Source organism: Thunnus maccoyii, chromosome 1, assembly GCF_910596095.1.
Source record: "Thunnus maccoyii chromosome 1, fThuMac1.1, whole genome shotgun sequence".
NCBI classification, from domain to species: Eukaryota; Metazoa; Chordata; class Actinopteri; order Scombriformes; family Scombridae; genus Thunnus; species Thunnus maccoyii.
This window is the reverse complement of record NC_056533.1, coordinates 8,009,948-8,034,384: the sequence shown is the minus strand read 5'-3', so window position 1 is coordinate 8,034,384 and position 24,437 is coordinate 8,009,948. Positions and strand designations below refer to the sequence as shown.

General features: G+C 40.6%; 1 protein-coding gene across 1 annotated transcript in view; it reads left to right on the top strand.

The window, feature by feature from the left end:
* The window catches only part of adamts18 (ADAM metallopeptidase with thrombospondin type 1 motif, 18), a 60,597-nt gene extending 40,106 nt beyond the window's left edge, over positions 1-20,491 (top strand). The window contains exons 17-24 of the mRNA XM_042416634.1: positions 5,833-5,953; positions 6,864-6,990; positions 13,174-13,378; positions 15,533-15,727; positions 17,520-17,590; positions 17,752-17,917; positions 18,892-19,087; positions 19,561-20,491. Coding sequence (XP_042272568.1) covers positions 5,833-5,953; positions 6,864-6,990; positions 13,174-13,378; positions 15,533-15,727; positions 17,520-17,590; positions 17,752-17,917; positions 18,892-19,087; positions 19,561-19,676 — 1,197 coding nt within the window. The 3' untranslated portion in view covers positions 19,677-20,491. The remainder of the gene's footprint in view (positions 1-5,832; positions 5,954-6,863; positions 6,991-13,173; positions 13,379-15,532; positions 15,728-17,519; positions 17,591-17,751; positions 17,918-18,891; positions 19,088-19,560) is intronic.
* The last annotated feature ends 3,946 nt before the right edge of the window (positions 20,492-24,437 follow it).

The following is a 24,437-nucleotide window of genomic DNA, read 5'->3' as shown; positions in this document are numbered from 1 at the left end:
TTTCACTGCTGATCTTCATCTGTTTCACACATTCTACTTAACTGGCGCTGTCACAGAAAAACTGCGAGGGGGAGGGTGTCTGCACTGATCCCACCCAGACCCTTACTCAGCTTGAAACACTCAAAGAAAAACAAATGTTGGGGAGTGTGAGCATAAACTGTGACAAGGTGTTCACATCTGCACAGCTGCTCAGCTGGTTGGGGGGAGAAGGGAGGAGGAGGGGGCAAGAAGTAGCTAACAAGAGGAGGAGGGAACAGACATAACATATGGCTGCCTCCGGAGGTCTCTGTGGATACCAAGTAGGATTATTCCCCCTGAATTGACATTTTTGTGGTATGGCATGGTGAGATCATGCCAGTCCAGGGCAAAGCATTGTGGGTCCATAGGTGAGACTGATATCTGTGTCCGCCGCATTGTAATTCATCATCATCATCTGACTTGATGAGCAGTGTGGTTGTTGGGTTGTGTAAACCAAGACACTCTGTGGTCTGATGACATCAATCACACTAGTTAAACATGAGAGGTTCCTCACCCTGAACTGTAATTAAGGAAATATCCGTTTCTTTTAGTAGATGTGATCTTTCTATTAACCTAAATAACACAAGTATATATTTGTACATCATTACAAAAAAAGAGCCATTTATGGGGCTCAAACATCTGCCAATAAAAATTTTCGAACTTAGATCCAAAGAAAAGAGGATAATTGAAGTCAAATGAGCTCAGTGCAGCTGTATCTTGTTGCTGTGCTAAAACATCTTGTTTTCTCAGCTTGTTTGTGCCACCCCAAGTGGCCTAAATATCAGTTAATGCAGGTTTAAGGTAGAGTCAGTAATTCTGGAGAAAGATATTTGAACATACTGGTGGTATCTTAATTAAAGTGAATTAGTGATGAATCACCCTCATGCATAGATCATACATCAATAATAGCCTAATTTTATGCATGATCCATGATGATGAAGATACAGAAGAATAGAAATTAATGGCAAAAATAGCATATTGTCAATATTTTAGAGACCCCCCAAAATTTCACAACTCATATTTTCAGGGGAGCTCATCTCTTATTATGAGGAGCCAAGCTCCCCCTGGCTCCCCTGTAGTTCGCACTCTGAAGGCAATGACACAGCACAACAGTCCAGCCACACTCTCCGCCTCTCTGCGGCCTCCCCACTTCTCACTCGACCTGCGTTCAGGCCGGCTAAACTGCCTTCACCAGGCTTACTGACAGCAGAAATTTACTGAACTAAAATAGATTGCATGTTGGAAAGAAATCAACAGTGTTTGTATTTATTGATTCTTTGATATGGTTAATAAGTTCAAAACACAGATACAGCGTGATATTTGTGTGATTTAAACATCTGTCTGCTCAGATTACGCTTCACTAAACGTGACAGAAACAGACACGGAGCATAAAAAACATGGAGGGTCTGACTGTTCGGATTCAGTGTGGATTGATACATTTAATAAAATGGAAACATATCTGTTCCATGAGAAAACACTTTCTATGTGAATTGGACAGGGCCCCTCTTTCCCCCATTCTCTTTCCCACCGTTCAGCCGGTGCTGGAGACAGGAGACTGTCATGTCCTCCCACAGACAGCTGCTCTGATGACTTCCCCCTGTCCTGTGCATGAGCACAAACAACCCCTGCTGATTGGCTGGAATAATAATGTGTGGCTTGCTCCGAGCCACTTTGTTTGTTCCCCATTTACAGAGCCAGTGCTGTGTATGAACACCAGATTTTTTTTCAGCGCACACAGAACGGAAAGCTGGTGGACCATGAGGAGATATTAGCTGAATTTGACAAAAACTGTATTGGATGATCTTTTCCCAGAATCACTGACTCAACCTTTAAAGTTGGAAGATATATTTATGATCATGTATTTAAACTGACAGGATAGTGAGTTGTAGAGCTGTAGTTTTTTCTTACTATGCTCATGTGCCTACATTTTCTTAATAGAGGCTAACTGACTATTTTATTTATCAAACTTTCAACTTTCAATTTTTTCAATTTTATGGTGAATGTTTGGTCTGATCTAGTTATTTTGAATACTATAATGTACATTAATAACTAAGGATCTATTGTTTTATTCTGCCACATGGCTGCCACAAGAGCACTTTCCCTCTCCATAGTGTGCACACCTAATGTTTCATCAGGTAACCAAGGTTCTTTCTGATAGCTCTTTGTGTGTGAACTGGGTTATTTTTAAGGGGGCACTCCTTCCATTTTCACATGAAGATTAGTTTATTTGTCATGAGGAGTGCTACTCAGTCAGTGTGAAAATAATTGCTCAGTGTCTTCTGTGGCTTTAGAGGAGCTTTGTAAAGTCTTAGAAAATAACCCTGCTTTACAAACTTGGGGCGCCGAGTCTAATAGAGGAAGCTATTGAGTTGCATCATGGGAAGTATAGGATTCAGCATTTTTGGAGTTTGAGCTTAAGACTAAAACTCAGGATATCTTTGCCTTTACTGCACCAATTCAACTTTCTTGAAAAAAAAAGTTTCTGCAGGTTCCCCAACTTTATGAATGTTCCTCTTATACCATTTAACTTGAAAATGGAAACTATTGACACAATTTTTAAAATCACATAATAAGTGGAGTACAAGCAACTAATTAAAGAGCATTTAAACTCATGGAGTCACTTTTGCATCCTACCTCTACACGCAGTATTCACTGCAGTTTGTTGTCAGTGCAGATCAGGTTCAGTCCCTGGCTGGCTACAGAGCTTAGGTAGATTTTTATGTGTTGTGACTAACATCACAGCAGTATTTTGGTGCTGCCATTCATTTACTTTGACTCCCAAGAATTTCACAAGACCAGTGTGAGTCCTATCCATGATACAATATTAAGGAGCTGTTGGGTAGCTGGAAAAAGCGTGAAGTCATCATTGCTATTGTGACTGACAAGACTCTGGGATTTTGGTATTGTTGGTTTGGGCGGTTTGGGCAGATAGAATATTTATCTTTGTTCTTACTGGGTTTGGTGATTCATTGTTAGATAGGGAATGAGCTTTGGCTGCATTTGTCCCAGACTGAACAACTGGAGAGGAGACAGGTTTGGATATGTCTGAAATTATTGTTTGAAAGTTAGTGTCTCTCCTGGCAGACAATGTTAACGCTGTGGTTGGTTGGGTGTATTCAACATTGTGGATGACTTCAGAAAGGGAGATCAGTTATTTAGAAAACATCAAGGCTTCAAGGATGTGTAGGTCCTCTATTAAAGGGATTACCCAAAAAAGGTCTGCTGAACATTGTTTTTATAGCTGTTGGTTCACATCACTGGTGATTGTTTGGTGAAAGAACAAGAATGTTGGTAAGAGTTGGTTTGCTTGGATAAGCATAAAGTCCCGGTGTGGTTAGTGGTAGCAGTTGTTTTGTGGCAAATGGAATTGTGTTGGTTGGGGTGGATATTATCCGCACAGGAAGTGTGGGTGTTAAAGTGTTGCCAGTTTTTATGAAGTTTAGTAGAGGCCAGGACCACAATTTCATCATTTTAGGCTAAACATCCTCAAATTTAGAGGGGCCACAGCCTGAGACAGTGAGAGAACAAATGTTAAACTGTGGCTTGGCCTTGTGGCTGATGGCCAATAACACGTCAGTAATGTGACTGAGAAAGGTAGCTTGGTAACTTTCTAATAAAAGTTTGCATTTGATCTTAAGGCATATTAGACAGAACCTGATGGTTTATGGTTTGTTTATTAGGCAAGATTAGGACTCGGGTGGCCATTAGTAATTGATGGTGATGGACTCTAGAAGACAGTGCACAGTTAGCTTTTTGTAGAATTAATCAAATCTTTGGATTTAGGCAATATTATCAGCACTTGATGGTGTGAACAAAATTAACAGGCTGTCTATTTCTGCACTTGAATGCACTTTCTTTCAGATTTACATAAAATTCTCTCAGTGTAGAATAATATGCACAGCAGGTTTTAGCAAGCAAACCTAATTCAGTGTGATTAAACTCAAGCTTTTGCTGAGTTTTGAATGACATCACAACAGATAACAGCTCACATAAGCAGATAAACTTGTTTCAGTGGAACATTATGTGAATGTTAATGTGCCTGCCTCTGTTGGAGAATCTACACATGCCCACATGGTGCAACGTGGGTTTTTCCATCCAGCTGTTAACAATTCTGCAGGTACTTTAACTAAATATACAGATGTGTTTGTCTCACAATAGACGTCTTCTTGCTCCTCTCCAGATAAGCAATTTTTGTCTCCTTTTTGATACTGGGCTGACTGTACACATGGAATAGTTAACAAGCAGCAGAAGGTGATTGGTCCAGTCAGTGGAAGCGCCCCAGGACTGTTGAATGTGGATCGGACCCAGGAGGTACTTGGCTTTCTAAGTTGGATGGTTGATGGTGGATTCTTTTGTACTGTAGGACTTACCCCAAAGAAAATACACTTGTCAAAGCTCGTTATTGCAGATATTGATAGACTGATATGTTTGTCAGGTATTGGACTGGAAGTTGACAGTTGGACATAACACAATTTGCCAAATGGATGGAGGATTAATACCCACCCAAGCTGAACTAAACCGAGTTAGGCTGTAAGAGAGACATAACTATATTGAACACAATCCACCGCACTGTTTTGAAATGGTTTAAAATGACACACTCTAACCTGAGTACCTGAGTTTGCGTCTCAAACAAAATTCCTCACCATAGCAGTGAATCCTCATGGGGTTGCTTTAATGATAGCCTGATGCTTCTCCTGTAATGGGTATGTCTGCTTTCATTCATCCGTTAGTCTCTGCTTGACTTGAATGTCCAAATAAATCTCGGTTGCAAAAAAGGTAACTCAGAATCACCAGTCAGTTTAGAGGATGTGGTAAAAAGGAGCAAACTCTTGAAAGAAAATGGAAATTGTCCCTCATATGTGCACTGTACTGCCCAAATAAAGTGACCTTATAATAGTGTGGTCAGCCAGTTTGGACTAGAGAGGGAAAAAAGTATTTCTTAATGTTTCTAGAGCCTTCTGGTTAGTGGATAGCATTGAGCAACAGCTTAGTGGGAACTAAATGACTGAAGTATCTTGCCACGTGGTCACTAGTGGTACCTTTAGTCCATAATAGACGGCCCTTCAATCAGAGTTATTTAATTCTGTCGTGCCGAATTAATTAGTTGATTCATTAATTGATTAATCAATCAACAAAAAAATCATTTGACCACACTTTTTATAATTGATTAATTGTTTCAGTCATTTATCAAATTGGCAAAAATGCCAAACATTCAGTAGTTCCAGCTTTTCAAATGTGAAGATTTGCTGTTTTTTTCTATTTGCTACCATTTTGAATTCAATATCTGTGAGTTTTGGGTTTGTTTTCTGTTGGTATGACAACATTTTTCACTATTTCCTGACATGCTAAAAATGAATAATGAAATTAATTGTAAAAAATGACAGATTAATCAGTATTGAAAATAATTATTAGATGCAGCCCTATGCGCTCGCTGAAAAGTTGAAGAAGTGAATAAGAACACTGACCATTGACCACCAGTGAAATGTTCCCAACAACTCCCTTGGTTGCACTTGCTGACCATTAGTATGCGTTAAAGGCCTCTATTGTGTTTTATGATTGATATGTGAACATGACATGATTCCTCACATTTCAGTATATACCAGTAGCCTAGAGATTAGACTGAGAAAGGTTGCTGTTCTGAATCCCCAAAGTATCCAGGGAAAAGGTGGTTTTAGTGGATAACTCTTTGACAGTCTGATGTTTATGTAAAACAGGGTGATGCTCGGTATGCTTTCCCTGGATGAATAAAGGTTAAAAAACAGACTATGTACAGAATGTGACACATTTCTGACTGACTGTGTCGTTGCCTGACAGATCCTCCTGCAGGGAAAGAACCCGGGTGTGGTGTGGGAATACACTCTGCCTCGCACTGAGAGGAAACCTGACTACAGCTGGGGTGTGGTGCGCTCTGACTGCTCTGCTCCCTGTGCTGGAGGTGAGACTGTGTTCGTGTTTGTATGTAGGCCTATACATGTGTGTTTGAGGGAATAAACCACAAGAATTCTGTGTGTGTACTGTGTTGTGCACATTAATTGACCGTTTGCTAAACCCCTTCACTGAACGATTGTCCAGTCACAGCTTAGAAACCTTAACTAGGCACAAGATTATAGTTTTAAAACCAGTAAACTGGAAACATAAAAAAGTCAGCCAGAGGCTAGCAGCTACCTACGACTAATAAAATCTGCCAGAGGTTGTCATTTCAGCCGACAAAATTAGCTGTCATTGGCAAGAAATGAGAAGCCTGCTTTTGTCTACCTCTATCTGAAGGGCCCATTTTTTAATGGTAATCTTCCATTTTTATCACTGTAAATTGCATGTGCTGTGTGAGAACAAACGTGCCAAACATGATAAGAATTAAATGTGTACTCTATGTGCATATGTCTAAAATTTTATCTGAATGTTTGTGCCTGTATTTGTCTTTGTATTGTGCAAAATTCCCTTCTGCTACAGTGTGGTTCAGGAAGTGTGTTAAGGCTAATGAAAAGCACCTTTGTCAACTGAGAAGTTCTGACTCTGTTGGTCCCCAAAGACTCAGAGTAGCCCTCCCTGCTTACTTGTCAGTGGATGGAGTGTGTTTGTCTGACTGTGGTCCTTGTTACTTCACTCTCCTTGTCTCAAGGGGCCGCAACAGCCAGCAGGCAGATATACAGACTGAGCTAACACAGAGATCTCCATCCATCTCTTTCTGGCTTCAAATATAGTCTGAAAGAGGAATCAAATTTAAAGTAATAATAAACAATTTTGAGTTCCATGTTGCAGGCATGAAAGCCGAACATGTCAAATTTCCTGCAAGAACTACATAAACTCTCCCTCTCTTTCTTTCTCTCTGCCTTTCTCTCCTTCAGGTCGTATTTCCACCAAGGCTATCTGTCTGCAGGACCAGAAGGTGCAGGTCAACTCCACCATGTGTAATCCCCACACTAGACCAACGCTGGGCTCCCATCTCTGCAACACACAGCCCTGCCCTGCATAGTAAGTGCTGCTGTCTGTGTGTGGGTCAGTACATTTCTTGGTGTACACTTGGTTGTGGGATATGTGGCATGGGTCTTTATGTTGCCAAATTTTCAGGAACCTAAGGCGCTGTTTTTATTACAGGCACACACACGGGCATATACACGCACACACTCACACACACCGTGGTTGAGCAGTCTAGAGTTTGCCTGTGGTCCATTTGCTGTGGCCAGCCACCACTCTGCTCAGCCTGTGTTCTTCTCTTCTTCCCATCCTCGCACTCTCTAATTTTTCCTCTTTTTTCTCCCATTTTCCTTTTAGAGAAAACACATGAAAGTCCTCCCTGTCTTCTGTCTTTTTGCATTAGTCTCTATTTATTGCACTTATTGCACTGTAGTGCTCTCTCCAGCTGTATGTCCATCTAAGTGTCAAACGGATTTTAATCATGCTATCATGACAAAATCAGTCACTGATGTCCATCTTTGTTCCACTTAATGTGAACATCTTCCAGAGTGGTTGACAAGCAGACCATTATAGATTAATCTGAAATGCCTTAGTGTGGAAAAGTCCTAACCAGTAGTTGAACCCAGAAGAGAGAGGTTTAAAATTTGCAAAAAGTTTTTTATTTCTTGTAATTACTGTGAAGTATCTGACACTCGTTTTAAGAATGTATTATCTTAATCACAATTCAGTTATTCAAATTACACTAAAGCTTGTAGTCCCAGCTCTGGCTTCAGCTGTAGCTACTACAAATGGGGTCACCAAGGTCATACCCTCAGTAATATTTCTGGGAATCTGAGTTAACAACGCAAATACCAAACTCCCATATAAAAATACACAATTTAAAATAGGCCTTGTTTGTAGGTGTAAGACAAGCAACATGGATCATATTTTAAAAGTAACATTAGGAGCCACTTTAATTCAGCACATATTTTGTAAATTTATTTTGTAAATGTAGACTTGTTTCAATAAAAATGTAACTTAAATGACTAGTTAACGGATCCATCACCAATCATCGTTATATTAAATTGTCGTTTTTTTCAGTGGAGTTTGGTGCACTTAATGTTACTCACTTCTCTGCTGATACGTCCTTGGCGGCTTTATTGTGGCCGTCACCCTTGGGGCAATTGCCTCTCACGCTGTGCTTTTTTGTGATGTGCTGCCCGGCGAATGCTCTCCCTCTGGTGGGGGACCTCCCAGCCGCACAGCCAGTGCCGAAGCTGAAGCCACGGGTGGTGGCCGGTGTCAGCTGCTGCCGGCGCCACGTCAGTTGATTCTACCCGTCCTCCCGACCGCACAGCCGGTGCTGAAGCCGAAGCCATGGGCGGCAGCCAGTGCTGGCTATTTTTATAGTAACTATGAGTATGTGGGGTTATAGGGGTCATGCTAGTAACCCCTCTATGTCATTGAGCCACCATTTCAGGCCTGCCCAAAAAAATCCTGAACACAGAAATGGTGAAAAACAGTTTAAGACTCTAACTCCGCAATTCAGTACTACATAGTTCACAGTCTTTTCACATGTTTTCAGCAATTATTTTCTAACATGTATAATCTCTTATTTTCCTTTACACGGACATTAACATTTTACTATTTTTTGGCAAATAAGACTACAGCCATACTAGTGGCTCTGTGAGGCTGTACTTAGGCACAACAATGCTTTGATCTAATTGCTAATGTCACCGTGCTAACATGCTCACAATCATAATGGTAAAATGCTGATGGTAAGCAGGATATAAAAAGGTAGCAGTGACTTTGGTGATCCCTTTCCTTTTCTTAGATGGGTGAGGTTTTGTTTGGAAATTTGGACTTGGGACCTCAGTATTTCTGAAATCCTGGCTATGACCCTGTGAGAAGCATCTTATTTCAATCTAACCCAGAGACATAAGCCTCAACCAACTTAGTGACTCTTTTTGTCCTGAAGCAAATACAAGATGACGTTTCCAAGTTTTGAATGGACCTTTTACTTTAGCCAACACTTGAGTATCATCATCCCTTTCATACATTCTCATCTCCCTACAGACAGAGCTTCCTGTCTCACTCTGAAGCAAGATCATGCCCATGTTTTATCTCTGTTGTCTAGACATTGTGCTTAATGGCATGCATTTTTAAAGAAGTGTGTGCATTCAGGGACCGGTGCAGCAAGCAAAGGAGGAAACCAGGCTAAAGTGCAGTGGAGTAACAAGTTGAAACAGCACTGAATAAATGGCCTCTCTCCTATGTAGGCCTTTGGCTGAGGGAACTGGAGCTAGCTTGATTTACAGCACTGCTCCAAAGAACAGGCAGGGAACCGTGTCTTGGGTTCAAAGAGAGTACACACACTCACACAAATGCACACACACGGGGTGGTTTGCACATTTACAGTGGGGATGCACACACATTTTTCAAATGTATGATGCTGAAATAATGTATTAGGAATCCAAACCATGAGGTAAAAATAGAAATACAAGCCGAAAAGCTTGTGTCTGATGTTAAGTTCATTTTGTCCACCATCAGCCATGCCGCAATAAGTCCAGACTGAACTTTCTCCAGTGTCAGGGGTTGAACAAACCAGGCAGCTATCGGTTACACCTCCAACATACAGCCTCTGTTTCTCACTAAGTTTCCCACCACCCGAGAGGACATTTCCTGCCCCTAATCTTGGGCATACCATTTCTCTTATCTCGGCGAAAGGTATTAAACAGCCTTGTTGCGTGTCCTGACCTCCCCCCCTTTTGTTTGAGTGAAGGAAATGGTACAGCCCAAATAAATAACATCAGTGCAGGTTGTCCATTCAGGAAAATAAGTAGTGTTTGACACCCATGGATCTTATTATACAGTAGCTGACACCATTTCTCAGCTGGTAGTGTGTACGGGCCAATTTATGGGCGCTGCACAGGAAGAAAGTTGAGTTGAGTGAGCAGCATGAAAGCTTTAATGACTGCATTAAGACCTCCAGGATGTATGGGCACGCATTCAAGAGCCCAACAGAGAAAAGGAAAATTGACAATGAGGTGGGATGCATTTGTGCTCCGTGTGTGTGTGTGTGTGTGTGTGTGTGTGTATGTCTGACAGGAGGGGGAGTGTAAAAGTGGCTGCTTATCTCTGCTGTGTGTATCTCGGGCGCTGACAGGCCTATCCATGTTTTATTGTGCAGAGACGGCAAGATTCCCACAGGGCCCGGCCAGTCTAGCCATACAGAGCCAGTCAAACCCAACACCCCCCCTCACATATACCCCCTTTTGCTTCACTCCCCATGTTGCTATGAGCCTGTCAGGGAAAACGGGGTTGCTTGACTGTGGTATTGCAGCAGTTTCTAGGCATAAACGGGAGATGCAAGGAGAATTTTAAGAAGTCAGTTCAGTCTCCCAGCCCAGCATGCAGTTAGGAGGAGATATGACCATATCTTATAGGTTTTCTTAAAAGTTTGTCTTGTGTTCCCCCTGTACCCAGCCCCTATCCCCACCTCCCTCTGCCCCTCTATCTTCTCTTCCTCTGTAGTTCCATCCCTCTGCTGTTTGAAGTTACTTTGCTCTTTCTCTTGATGGAGGCCATCTGTAGAGTCACTTACCGCAGGTCGGGGTTTTCTCTGTGTGCATCATGCAGTGGCAAATGTAGACAAATCAAAGTGAGACATGTTGCATCTGTGCCAGAGAAGATATACAGGATGACAAGGGTATTATTTAACCCTGTATTCAACACAGAGTAAAAAAGTTCTTCGCTGAAAGTGAAGAATATAACATTTATCAAGCAACTTACTCTTACTCACAACAAAGTGTAAGAGTAATATTTAAAAGCAGCTCACAAGTCACTCACATGATTAATCACATGTATTAAGCATACATGTAGCGGATATAGAGCAGACGTAGCTACTCAGAGACAAAAAAATGTGTGAAAGTAACATTTCCAGTATCAATTTATTACCATGTGAAATGAACAACAATCTAATATATATGGTATAAAGGTATAATAGGGATGCCAAATAAGGAGAGGGAGAAATAGAAATGGAAACAAAGAAAACCAATCAGAAGAAGAAAAGAGATTTTTCAACTCAACTGGTAGATGAGAGAAAGCATGCAATAAGGGGAAGTAAGTACCACACAAGTGCATATAATGAACATGAATGGAAAGTGATTGCAAAACAAATCAATACCAGCTTTATTTGTATTGTTTGCACCCAAGACAAATTTAAATAAATGAATTTAAAAATAGAACATTAAAACTAGGGTAACGTTCAATCTGTGTTGTGAGTTAACAACAGCTTCAAATACTGAGATAAAACTACACTGCTTTTTTAATTTACATGTTGCTTCAGATAACATATTGTTCATCCTGACCAATGACATCTAATCTTAATCAATCTAAATTTAAGAGTCCAACTTTTCACTCTAAGCAGATTTAGATTTGTACAAGCAATCGGAGCACACTTGCATCCAAAGAAACTCTCTGAGTGCAACAGTAGTCCCAACAGGACCAAATACCAAAATTATAAAGAATTCAAAGACAGGAACGCAAATGTCAGAGCCAGTTGAGACATCCACTGGACATTTTGGAGTGAAGTGCTTAGAAAAGAAATAATGTAAAGATGTTTTTTTTTCCTAGCAAAATGAGTAGAGACGGGAAATCTCTTAAGTACACAAAACCACACAAATGTAAAAATGTAAAAATGTGGGTTCAAAAAAAATTCGTCATTTTGCTATGAGTCTTGGTTTGCAGAAATATGGCAACCTGTTTGGCAAAGGTGGTTATTTTGGTATATAATAATGCAGAAAAACTCAAGAAGAACCGCTGGCCTCCAATCAAATTCAATATTAGGTTAAGAATAAAAGTTCATTCATTAGTGGTAACTGGTCTGCAGCCATACAAGTAGGTTGACTAAAAATGCAAGGGCGAGCTTCTCAGAAACTCCTCTGCAGTATTGCAATCTTATACCTCAAAATATGTCAGTTATTGAAACATTTCAGAGATACAAATTACAGCTAGGTCAGTGGCGGTTTGCAGCGAAGCGGAGTGGCACTTCAGCCACTTATCCCCAATGATATATTGTTATTTATAAGCCAGGGAAAACAGAGGGAAAAAAAGCAAACAGTCCCCAAGCCAAAAATCCAAACCGATGCTTTCGGGTCCCAATGGTTCACATCTTTCCCATTTCCAAATTGCAGTTTAGTCCTGCTGCTTCATTTGTCTGCGGGGTTTGAAAGAGAATGAAAGCATTTTTCTTCCCCTGCAGCAGGTCGGCGGCATGGAGGAATGGTCTTTGCGGTAGCATGTCGTCTCAGAACTGGACTGAGCCATCTGCCCATCTCTCCATCTCCCTCTTCTAAGCCTGTGGTTGTCAGACCACTCATTTGCTGTAATCTCCCCCTTCAGCCCCGATGCCAAGACAGAAGCTATTTCAGAAGCAGCAGTAGGCTTTCATCAGTGGCAAAGCAGGATTTCAGAGACACTAAAGGAGAGGAGAGGATGGGAGAGGCACAAAAGATGGGAAAAAAGAGAGGAGATTAGAAATAAGATGATGGAAGGAGAAAGGACAGGTGAAAGGAGAAGTGAAAAGAGGAATGAAGAGAACAAGAAAGGACAAAAGAGAGGAGAAAGGGACTGCTGTCCACATCTGTCTGTAGCCTTATTGTATGTTGTATATTGCGGTTGGCCCTGGAGACCTGGGAAAGCTGTTATGGAGAGTTGTATATACAATATGGTTTTCATGTTTAGAAGTTTGGTTCCAAAGGAATATATACTCCAGCCTGTGTGTTTTCTTTGTCCCCAACTACCAATTTGTGCACTGACAAAGATCAATGTACAAAATATTTTAAGTATGTTAAAAGAAGCAGGTCTGGATTTTAATGTGCCCTGGTTTCACAACTTTTAAGAAAAGCAAGGAAAGTCATAGCTCATTTTCCATTTGGAGCTTTTAACCACTTAATAATAAGTGTTTTTTGGTGTGATAGTAATCACTGGTAATTTAGGGTAAAATTACGATTTTCTGTGCGTGTGTTTGGGCCCAAAATAAGCGCAGCAGATTAGAGTTTGGACCTGTGGTTGGGTGTCCTAATTAGGAGCTCAGTCATGTGGTTGGTATCCTGATGACAAAGGCTGAGTTTACTCTATAGTAGCTCCATATACTGTGTGTGCAAATGCATGCATGTATGATGTTGCATTTTATACATACTATCCTTCACTGATGACTGTTAACCCTTTGTAACATATCGGGCCTCCCTCTACATACAGTTGGGCGACAGGAGACTGGGGGTCGTGCAGTCGGTCATGTGGAGGAGGTCAGCAGACCAGGACACTGCGCTGCCTGAGGAAGGTGACCTATCAGAGGGAAGAGGTGGTGGCACACTCCCTGTGCCCTGTCATCTCTCCAGCCCAGGTCCAGCCCTGCCACACCCAGGCCTGTCCGCCCGAGTGGAGCACCGGATCCTGGTCACAGGTGGGTTCATCCACAGACACATGACATAACTCACTACAGGGTGATAATTTTAGACAGAACATTTTATAATTTTCTTGTTTAAAAAGACAAAAGATAAAAGACTTCTTACAATAATAATCAGTATGATGTTTGAAGCTATAAGTACTCTATCCAAAGTCTAATGTTTGATTCTAAATTGATACAGATCTTGTGTATGTCACGCACAACTTTAAAAAATCTTTATTTTGGGGATATATTGTATACAAATAAAATACAGGTCATTTGTCTTTATTTATTTAGCTGTAATAGGCCTTATTTACAGCAGACATTTTGATGTCATAGTAGGAAAAGCACAGGTGTTACTAATTACATTAACAAGGACTCAACAAGGACGTTCTATTCAAGTGTCTCAGTAAGCCATGACAGTGTGCTGACAGTGTGACAGTGAGCCAGCAAGCACAGTACCAGGACCCTGAAACTGAAGCAGCTGAATGGAATTCATCCATCATTAATTTTATTACTTACACCTGTGCTTTTTCTGTTGTGACATGTTAAATGTCTTCTGTGATAAAGGCTTACAGTTACTTTTATACTAGCTTTTCAAGCATAGAACTATGTTGACGTGCTGACACGAGAGTTTTATAAGAAAATAGGTTTCAGTTGATGTTGATGATACTTTATCTTCCTCTCTTCTGTCTTTGTTTTGAAGTCACTGTTTTTCCTGTCGGGGGGTTGACAGCTATGTGTGCTCTCTGTCACAATTAACTTAATCGGCTGAAAGTCATGTAGAGCTTCACCGGCTTTACCTTAAACTGAAACATGGTGACATGTTAAGACATCTGCATGACAGAAAGATGCAGGTGTCTGAGAGGAGCTACACACACACACACACACACAAACACACACTCATAGACTTTCCTATGCAAACTGTCAGATGTCTCTCAAGCAAAAACAAACACTCTGCCGCCCTCTGTTGGACATGTGGCAAACAGAAAAAAAAATCACAATTTAACACATAAAGAGCAGAAAAAAAGAGCCACATTCACATTTTTTGTGACCTTGAAATTGACTGAGACTGAACTTAACTGCACATAGTAATCAGATCAGTTTTATGTGCCAAGCAGCCACACAAAAATGTTAACAAGTACAGTTTTCCTGGACGATCACTTCTAATATGATGTTGACTTGCAGGATTGAATTCATTTGCAGCACGGAAACGTGTTTTTGTAAAGCCAACATTTGATTAGGATATTCAATTCTATGGCAGTTAACCAAGTATGACTGAAAGGTCTCATCCAGTTCCTCAGTAACCTCAGTGCATCACACACTAGACAGGATTTTATTTGCTCATTTTCCTGTGTACAAAATTAATGGTTTGGCAGCAGATCTGATGATTTGTCAAACTTTCCGGGATGATTAGCTTATGTGACCTGCACAAACTGTACAGTCCTGACACTGAGCTGTCATTCAGCCACAATTCTTGCATCGTGTTGTCCGCTTGGACTATTTTGTAACACTATTCGAGAGTTCAGTTGGCGGTCAGGCAGAGACGAGGCCAGTCTCCCTGAAAAGATCAATCGGACCTTGTGACAAAAGGACAACTGGGATGAGGCAGGTTGGGGTGTGTGTACTTGTGTTGTTGTGTATGTAGATGGATAAGCACAGATGTGTATGTGTGTTTTGTTTAATAAATGAATGCGATGTGGTTGCATAAACTGCTGGGACGGCTGTGGTCGTCAGTCCCAGCGGAGCAGTTTGACTCTGTTGTCCATCGCTCTGCAGTTCACGTGGAGTTTACAGCAGCACTATCTGCTGTTGGTGGACACTTTGATGGGTTGGGGTCACATTCATCTCCGAGTTATGGTTTATTGTATTTAATGTTAGGCCATAATGGGCTGTCGTCAAACCGATGACCTTCTGTTTGCTTGTCCACCATGTGGTGAATTACAGATGCATTTACAGTGTCCGTGCCAAGGATTTAACCTCTGATAATATGGCCTAGTGCTTAAATGTAAGGAGAGATGAAGGTTAAAACAACGTGAGGTTAAGTTACAGTACATGGGAATGCATGTACGCTTTAATCTGTGCATGCTCTTTAACCCTTTGCTTATTAATGTCACAAACCTCCTTAGGACTCTGTCATCTGTGTTTTATGCCCTTTTCGTTGACTCACAGTGCTCAAAGACCTGTGGCCGTGGACTGAGGAAGCGGAGTGTGTTTTGCCGCAGCACTGATCCTGGGGCCAAAGCGGTGGTGGTGCCCGACAGCATGTGCAGACAGCACCACAAACCCAAAGCCCAAGAGACCTGTGTTCTGCGGCGCTGTCCCAAGAATGAAAAGCTGCAGTGGATCCCCACTTCCTGGGGAGAGGTAGGAAAAAAGAAACTCAAGGAGCAGAAGCAACAAAAGTGAATTGTGTTGTGTTCAGTCAAATCATTTTGAGGAAAAATCCACCCTAAAGCACTGGAAATCTGTTTTGAGAAACATTATTTGATGGTGCACCTTGTATTTGTTGGTCCATTCTTTTGCTTGCTCCAAATGTAGAAGATCTCACCTCACGCTGAAACAAAGTCATGAATACAAAGGCATCTTTCGAGTGTTCCCACTTTTCTAAAAAACTTACAATCATACAGGAAAAAATCCATCACAGAACAGAGAAAGCATTTTCACAGCCAGCAGCCCTCAATAGACCAGAATGCAATGCAACATCAAGATGTGTTTTGGGTGAGGACAGAGACTATTACTTCATCTGGACCTGAAAAACAATCAGTACAGCTCAAATTCACATCTCTTCTCTGAGGTTGATGAAAGGAAAACGGGCAAATGTTGGGAATGTTTAAAGTTGATGGGCCAGGTTGAAGAAAAAAAAGATCAAATGAAATGAATAATCAAATAAATTACAATACTTTATCACCAAATAACATGGAATCAAGATCATTTAAACTGTACTTTTCAAGCCATGGGACCATGAAGGATGAAAAAGTGTCACACAGACACAAAACAGCAAGTCCTGAAATGAATTGGTTAGCAGATGGGAAGAAAATTGTCATAAATTATTTTTGCTTTTTTTGTTTTAAGGTAATTTATCAAGTAAAATGCAAAATGTGCAAGATTCAGTTTCTGAAATGTGAGGATTTGCCTCTTTTCACATTTTGATAATTGTAAATTGGTTTTGAACTATTGGTTGGACAAAATAAGATAATGATTTGAAAAAGAAAAGAAAAGAAATAAATAATTGTTACAGTCCTAAAAGCAGCCATCAGTGCACATCACTTATTATACTGATATTTATGATAGACACTACAATAAAAAACAACATGTATATAGATCATGCAGACTGAGTGAATATAATTATAGGGCAGCATATGCAAATAGCAGGCTGTCGACATCCACTTATCTTTCTCCCTTATAGTGGAGAGGCAGGTCAATCTGCTGAAGTGCCCACGTTATTTTACCAGCTTTGCTCAGCAATCTTGCCAGTTTACCCCTGAGAATATGGTTATCCATGCCAATAAATTATGTTGTAAGATATTATACTCTATCAAGGATTTGCTTACAATTTTTAACATGTGCTAGCTCAGCACAAAGACAATCAGTGTCCTTAAAACTAAAAGGTTCTGCATATATTCTTAGCCATGTTACATGGCTCTTGCTGGAGAACAATCTGTGTTTTTTGCACAGATTAATCATGTTGAATTTGTGTCTTTATGAAGTATTTGATGGCCAACATGGCTCATTATGTTGGCCATCATTCATCAGTTCTGCAAGCAACTTGTAGCATTAAAAAAATCTTCTTACTTGCCTGGGTGATGTAAAGTAATCTTTGTTCTGTTTGAGTTGCTGAATATGGAATAAAAAAGGTCAGTATAAGTGTCAGGTTTGCTAGAAATTCACAGCACAAGACTAGCAATATAAAACACTGTGGAGACACACAATTGTTTGGATTCAGAAAAAAACACATCTGCCCACATACATATACACTGTCTGCTCATCTAAAATAACGACTGAAAAATTACTCAGTAGAGAACTTAGTATTTTGGCTGTAGTACCACAACGATAAGTGACCTTGTGTGGTGTCTGCTGCTATGGGAACCTTCTGCATTACACACACACGCACACAGTTCATTTTCTAAAATTGTCCCTCCTGCCTGCACCGTTCCAGTGCTCCAGGTCTTGTGGCTCAGGCATCCAGAAGAGAGAGCTCAACTGCGGGGAGAGAGACTTACAGGGAGGGTACGTGCCTGCAGCTGCACACCAAAACATCCTTCACGCTTTAATAGATCTGCACAGAAACTTAAGACCCACTGTGTAATTCCTGTACTATCTATTTACTGTCCTGTCCAATGTTTTCAAAATTGCATGTTCTGTAGTCATTTTGAGTCCCCCCCACACAGGTATGTGGAGTTTCCCATACGGAGGTGCAGGAATATGGCCAAACCTTTGGTGGATCTCCAACAGGCCTGCAACCAAGGTCCGTGCCTGGAGCTCCCCCGGGTCCTCCCTGGCAGGACCACCTCCAGCGCTGTGGTCTTAGGCTGGTACTCCTCTCCTTGGCAGCAGGTTTGTCTGCTCTTTTTTTAGTTTACATCGGTACTTTGACGGAAAAAAAAACTTACGTCAAGGTCAACTTGCTAGCTTATTCCTGAACTTTTAACCATATCTCGCGGTCTTCCTCAGAAGATGGACTTTGCTGTGTTGTCATGAAGATAGCTCAGCATGTGACCTAAATATGGAACTTTGGTGGTTGTGTATGGAAGGTTAGAGAAAGATATAGATATTAGCACCATCATTCAATTGTGTGATCAGTTGCTTTGCTTCTAAACTTAAAAAAATGTACTGAAAGGGTTTCTTTAGATGAACAACGTCATTGATTTTTGTTTAAAAGGCCCTTTTTTCTGGGAGGCCCTGGCATGAGGAAGTCTGAGCCAAAACTCTGATCAATACAAGACATATGACCATGAGTGGATCTTGTTCACCAATACCTTTTGTTCCCCCCCCCAAAACCTCAGAAGCGGACTGCACAGTGTAGGTGGTGGTAGTTCACAGGCGTAGCTTAGTTCTGAGCCCACAGTGGCTGGCTATGAGGAATAGGCCTCAGATGTAATCCAAAAGCTCGAGTCTGTTCCAGAGCCTATCGGGGCCTATGTGTTATATCATCTATTATGCAAAAAGTCTTAAGGGCAACCTCTTACAGCACAGTGTCTTATTCTGCTTGATCTTGAGCTTGTGATCCTTCTATGTTTCCACCAGAGAAGATATCTCCTGACAGCTCGCTGGAGGGCGAGTACATGCTGTATGGGATGTTTGTTTTCTTTATCTGTTCTTTGTCTCTGCATAGACTTTTCCTCCATGCTTTCCCCTCCTTCCTCTGCTCCTTTTATGATGATTCCTTCTTCTTCATGCGCTGCAACATTTGATCTTCTTCTCCTATTTATATCTCTGTGCCCCTTCTCACTTCTCTTCTTCTCACTCTACCCTTCTTTTTAATCCTGTCTTTCTGCTGTTTCTCTCTTGCCTCTGTGCCTTTGTTTCAGTGCTCTGTGTCCTGTGGCGGAGGGGTCCAGACTCGGTCCATCCAGTGTCTCCGGCAAGGTCGCCCTGCAGCTGGCTGCCTGCCCCACCAGAGGCCTGTCACCTCCAGAGCGTGCAATACACACTTCTGCCCCGCTGCTCCTCCAGCTCTGCCACAACGCCCCGGCCGGGTCACAGCTGCTGGGCCGGCACTGAAAGGTAAATTCCTTCGAAGGAAAAAGACAATCCATCCTGTTTAATTTACCTATAACCCTGAAATTACATGAAGTGTGTGGAACAGTTCCTTCTCTGTTTTTTGCTCTTCCTCAGTCACTTTATCTCAACAACTACTTGATGGATTAAATGAAATTTTACACATCCATGCTCATGTCCCCCTCAGGATGAATCTTAATAACAGTGGTTATCCCAAAGTTTTTATCTGGCACCATCAGGTCATGTTTTTCATCATAATAAATTGAAGATCTTTGGGTATTTGAGTGTTGGTCAGACAGAACAATCATCTTGATGACCTCACCTTGGATTCTGGAGAATTGAAATGGCCCAGTTTTTAAAAAAAAACATTTTCTAGATTTAATCAATGCAATCAATCAAAAGTGAAAATAATCGCCAGTTGTGGCCCTTCATTAAACTGCTTTAAAAAATTTGCCTCATCCTGTGTTTTCTCTCTACAGGTGAACACTGTGTGGATCATTTCAGCTGGTGCCACTTGGTTCCTCAGCACGGTGTTTGTAACCACAAGTTCTATGGACAGCAGTGCTGCAAGTCCTGCTCCAGCAAGAGGCCATAGAGCTGTGATACCTCTTGAGTGTGTGGCTAAAGGCATCGGAGGGAAATGACACCACAGAGGCCATTTGGGGGCAATAACTTACAACACACAGAACTGTGCTCAACAGCGTGTGTTGTCTTCCTGGAGTACTTGACTAATGAATTTTGTAAAGAAGTAGAAGAGAGACTCCTCTTCTTTTTAAAGAAGGCAATATGGGTGCTGACGCTCATCTGCCAAAGCGGTGTCAAGTCATTGATCACATTGGAACTGCAAAGACAGTGCAAACCACAGCATCTGAAGACACATTGATGTAATATATACTGTCTGTTGTCATTTTGTTGAGTGTGTCCCTTTTAAAACCTCTGAAAGTGCAAGCCATCGAGAGAACAGTAAAGGACAATAGCGTTTTTAGCTTGCTTATACGTATGTTGTATATTTAAAGGCATCTGGTTTCATACGCCTTTATTTAACTTATTATGGTTCGTAATATATGATTTTACATTTTGTCAGTTGTACAGTGGATCTGTGACATGTTATTTCTATGTTTGGATATTCCATAGGATTGTGCAGTCACTCGTAGATCCACGTAATGAGATTTTATATGAGGCATTAGTAATCAATGGTCAAATGTCCTTTGCACTTCTCCTTCACACACTCTCCGCTTGTTATGTTTACTGCTGCTGAATCATACCGGGACACATTTTTTCCTGCGCATTCCATTCATGTTAACGCTATGAAAAGATGCAAATCTGTGTATGTAAAACATTTTATCCAGTCACGTTGTAAGTGGTCGTTTTTATCTCACCTGTATCGTTATGGTAAAAGAACTTGATCATCTACCTGTCTTTCTTTTCTTCCCTGCATAGTCTCTATCGATTACAGCCACAATAAGGTGAATAATGTGCAGCGTTGCCTGCAGGCCTGGGGGAGATCAGAGTAGGGTGAAGAGGGAGAAAAGAGGATGATTGTAGGGTGAGCGTGGGTGCAGTCTAGATAGCAAGAGTTTTGCTTGTTGAGGGATAACAGAGTAGGTGTGTTAGATGTCTGGTCAAAATGCAGCTCTGATGTGGCAGAGATTGGGCCGGTTGGACTTCAGATATGTGATGACGCAGTTGCATTCAGTTTGGTGTTAATCAGCCAATACTTGAGCAATATAATAACTGGCTTACCAAATAGCAAAAAATGGTCTGACAGCTTGGCTAAGTGGTCATTTACAGGTCAAAAGATGTCAAGTCAATGTTCAAACTGGGCTAAATTTGGTGGACGTTTTTTAGCTGTTTAGGTTATATGTAATTGTGGTTTCAACAGTATGTAAATGACTATATTTCAATGTGAAGCAGGATCTAACTGTACAGTACACTGGAATATAATTATGCTGTTGAAATTGTTGAACAATTATATTTAACCTGGATGTATAAAAAACTTTCCAACACAATTTTGCCAGTAGTAACCTTAAATACAGTAAATATATCAGATCTTTTTCTTTGCTTTTTTTTTTAAAAATCACCAAATCAGTGCTTGCTGCAGGTATGCAAATGCTGAAATGGGGAAGATTAGTTTTTTTGAGATGAGCTGTAATTGCTCAAATTCCCTCTTATCAGTGAAAACTACAAAATAATGATATGAATAATAAAATAATGGTATGAATAATGATGTCAGAATGTCCCCTGAGCTTAAGTGAAATTATATTTTTTATGTTAACCACACAATTTTTTATTCATATTTATTCATGTTTTTACATTTTGGTGTCATGTATCAACTGGAGCCAGGTATTATTTTGCATACATATTACCCACATCCCAGTCACAGCATAGACACACTTTCTAAACCAATTAGCTCTTGAGAGAAATTTACTCAATTAACTAATTAATTAATAAGTGTTTTTTTTAATTAACTCAAAACTACTATGATTCTGTTATCACAATTCATTAAAAAATTCATTCTAAAACTTCATAAAATGAAGTATAAATACAAAAACATTTTTGTCAACCATTTTCTTTGTATATAATGTAAAAACATACTTGTATTATTTAATTTGTAAGAGAGAAAACACATATGTGTGTAATTCATATTACCTCATATTGTCATTTTTTAATGATGTGATTAAGAACACCTTTGAAAAGCTCCTATGTGAAATCAGATTGTCTTGTTAAAACTTGCATTCATTGATTTTGGGTTACTTGACGTAAGCCCAACAATTTGTTAACACAAAACTGACATATAAAGTCCATATAATGAACGTGTTGGTAACCAGTGGCTAATTCACACATGGAGAGTCATGGAGCAACATTAATTTTCATTCAGATTCATGTTCTCGGCCATCTGATGAATGTAAGTCCAATATTCACTCTTCTTTTAGCTCTCTTTTGGTCTCCACCAACTCCTGAGGGATATATCTGGCTCTTTAGCTGCAAACTGCACCACTGTGACCAGCTAGTCGTTAATTTTGTCTGCTGTTTGGTGCTGGCCAGTTAGCATGCTGTGTGTGTTTCAGAGCTTTTTTACAGTTTTACTTTAACAGTTTTCTGCCAATTGAAAATGATACTGATGAGATCAATAAAATTGTAGGCCAAAAAAAAAAAACATACAATGGCCATTATTTGGGATCTGCTTAGATTATCATTAGCCTCCTTGGAAACTTAAGACATGTGGTAACTTTTTGCCCCTCTCAAAACTTTCATAACTTGAAGCGTACTGAGATTTATGCTACCAAACAGTGTTTTTCTTACGGTGATTATGCCACCCTTTCTCGCACTGCGGGGGCTGCAATTGCTCTTTAATCAACCCGTCTGCATGAATCCTGGAGCCTGGAGTCCCCACATCGTCTCGACTGCATGCTGTTTACTGGCATGCTGTGAGCCAGACACCACAAGCTGGGACTCATACACACAAATATGATGGCTCGGCTAACATACACAAATATATTATGTTCACTGAGCATCAGGTTGGCTGTGAAGGTGTGTGTTTACTGTACTTGAATGCGTGTGGGTGAATGCATGTTTTGCATTCTTTCCTGGATGCATGTGTTTGCTGATTGCATTCATGCATTTACAAGTGTGTGTGTGTGTGTGTGTGTCATAAAAGGGGAGAGAGTGTGTTTGTACAATATATATGTATGTCCCAACAACCCAGCTTATGATGTCTACCTCTCAGTGGGGCAGCAATTTACTTCTGAGATGATGTGAGAATTTCTATTTCTCCATCCTGCTTTCAGTTCCAGATGGGATTCAATTTACCCTATTCATATTGGTTCATAATGGCATATTTCGATTATCTTAGCATGGGGAGCCACATCAACTCCAAGCATTACTGCAGCAGAGAAATAAAGAGACTAAGACTCAAATAAAGAGACAAAACTGAGTGGTATTTTTATTTGGTACCCTTGCTTGGATTTTGATCTGTACCTATGTGTTGGGCTGGATTTTTAACCTCAATACTGTTTTAGTGCCAACCAAATTATGCCTATAGCACTGAGTGTTAAAAACTACTAAGTCGTTTAATCATTGTTTAATCAGATTATTCCTTATTTACATCATAATTGCATTTCAGACTGTATGTAGGTTAATATTTTTTTTTTTACAGCTGCACTAATGAGTTTTAGAGGTTTGGCTTATTTTACTAAAAAGAAAGAAGGGTTTTGTAGAAAAGCATCTGTATATTGCTCAATGTGAGGTATTGCAAAAACTGTTTTGGGGTCTTAGTACTGAAACTTCAATATAGCATTGGCACTCATTTGGGAAAAATAAAAACACCCAACACTGACCATGTAGTGATTGGTTGGAGTGCTCAACTGGTCTATCAGTCAGTTTGTCCACCACTTTGGTCCAGACTGAAATGTCTCAACCACCGTTCAACTGGATTGCCATGAATTTGTGTACCAACATTCATGGCTTCCAGACGATGTAACTTAATCACTTTGATGATCTCCTGATGTTACCTCTAGCCCCACCATGAGGTGGTTTTGGATGAAATATTCCAACAATTGTTGGTTGGACAGCCATGAAATTTGGTTAAATCTCACTTGGAATAACTTTGGTGAACTCTTTACTTTCTATACAATTCCATCATCGGGTCAAAATTTATTTTGTCAAATACTTTATTTTTTGACCAAATACCTGCAAAGCTAATGACGTCTTTGCTTTGTGTTTTGTACTAAAAACTGTTAGCAAGCTAACACGCAAAACTAAGATGGAGAACATGGTAAACATTACACCTGCTAAATCAAGCATGTCATCAGCATGTCATGTCATTGTCCTTGCGAGCGTGTTAGCAGCTGATGTTAGCATTTAGAGGAACTTTTGTGCCTCTTCAGTTCAGCCTCACCGCCACTAGCATGGCTGTAGACTCTTCGTCTTGTTCAAAGTTCCTATTACATCACATCTGTTTTCATCAACAATGTAACAAAATTCCACTATAAGAAAACCTTGACTAGAGCAAAATAAGTGCACCAGTTTAGCCTTTTTGGAAAGAGGGTACACTCAGTGCACACTAAGCCAAAGTAGATGCCCTGGTCTGTCAACTCCAAAATAGGCCTGTCTCTCTTAATACCTTCCCTACCCAGGCTGATCGATGCAGGTATTTCTTTCCTGTTTTCAACATGTTCTTGAGGTCCATCTTTTTTTTTTTCTCCAGCTGGCAAAGCACCAGTGGTTGTCAGCCCAGCTGTAAGTCAGGGCCGGCTGTTATTTCCAGCCTCAACATTCCTCCACTAGCCGACTGTCAGGCAGCCTGGCTAAGACGGTCGTTTGTGTGCACTCAGTGTGCAGTGAACCTTGATAGGAC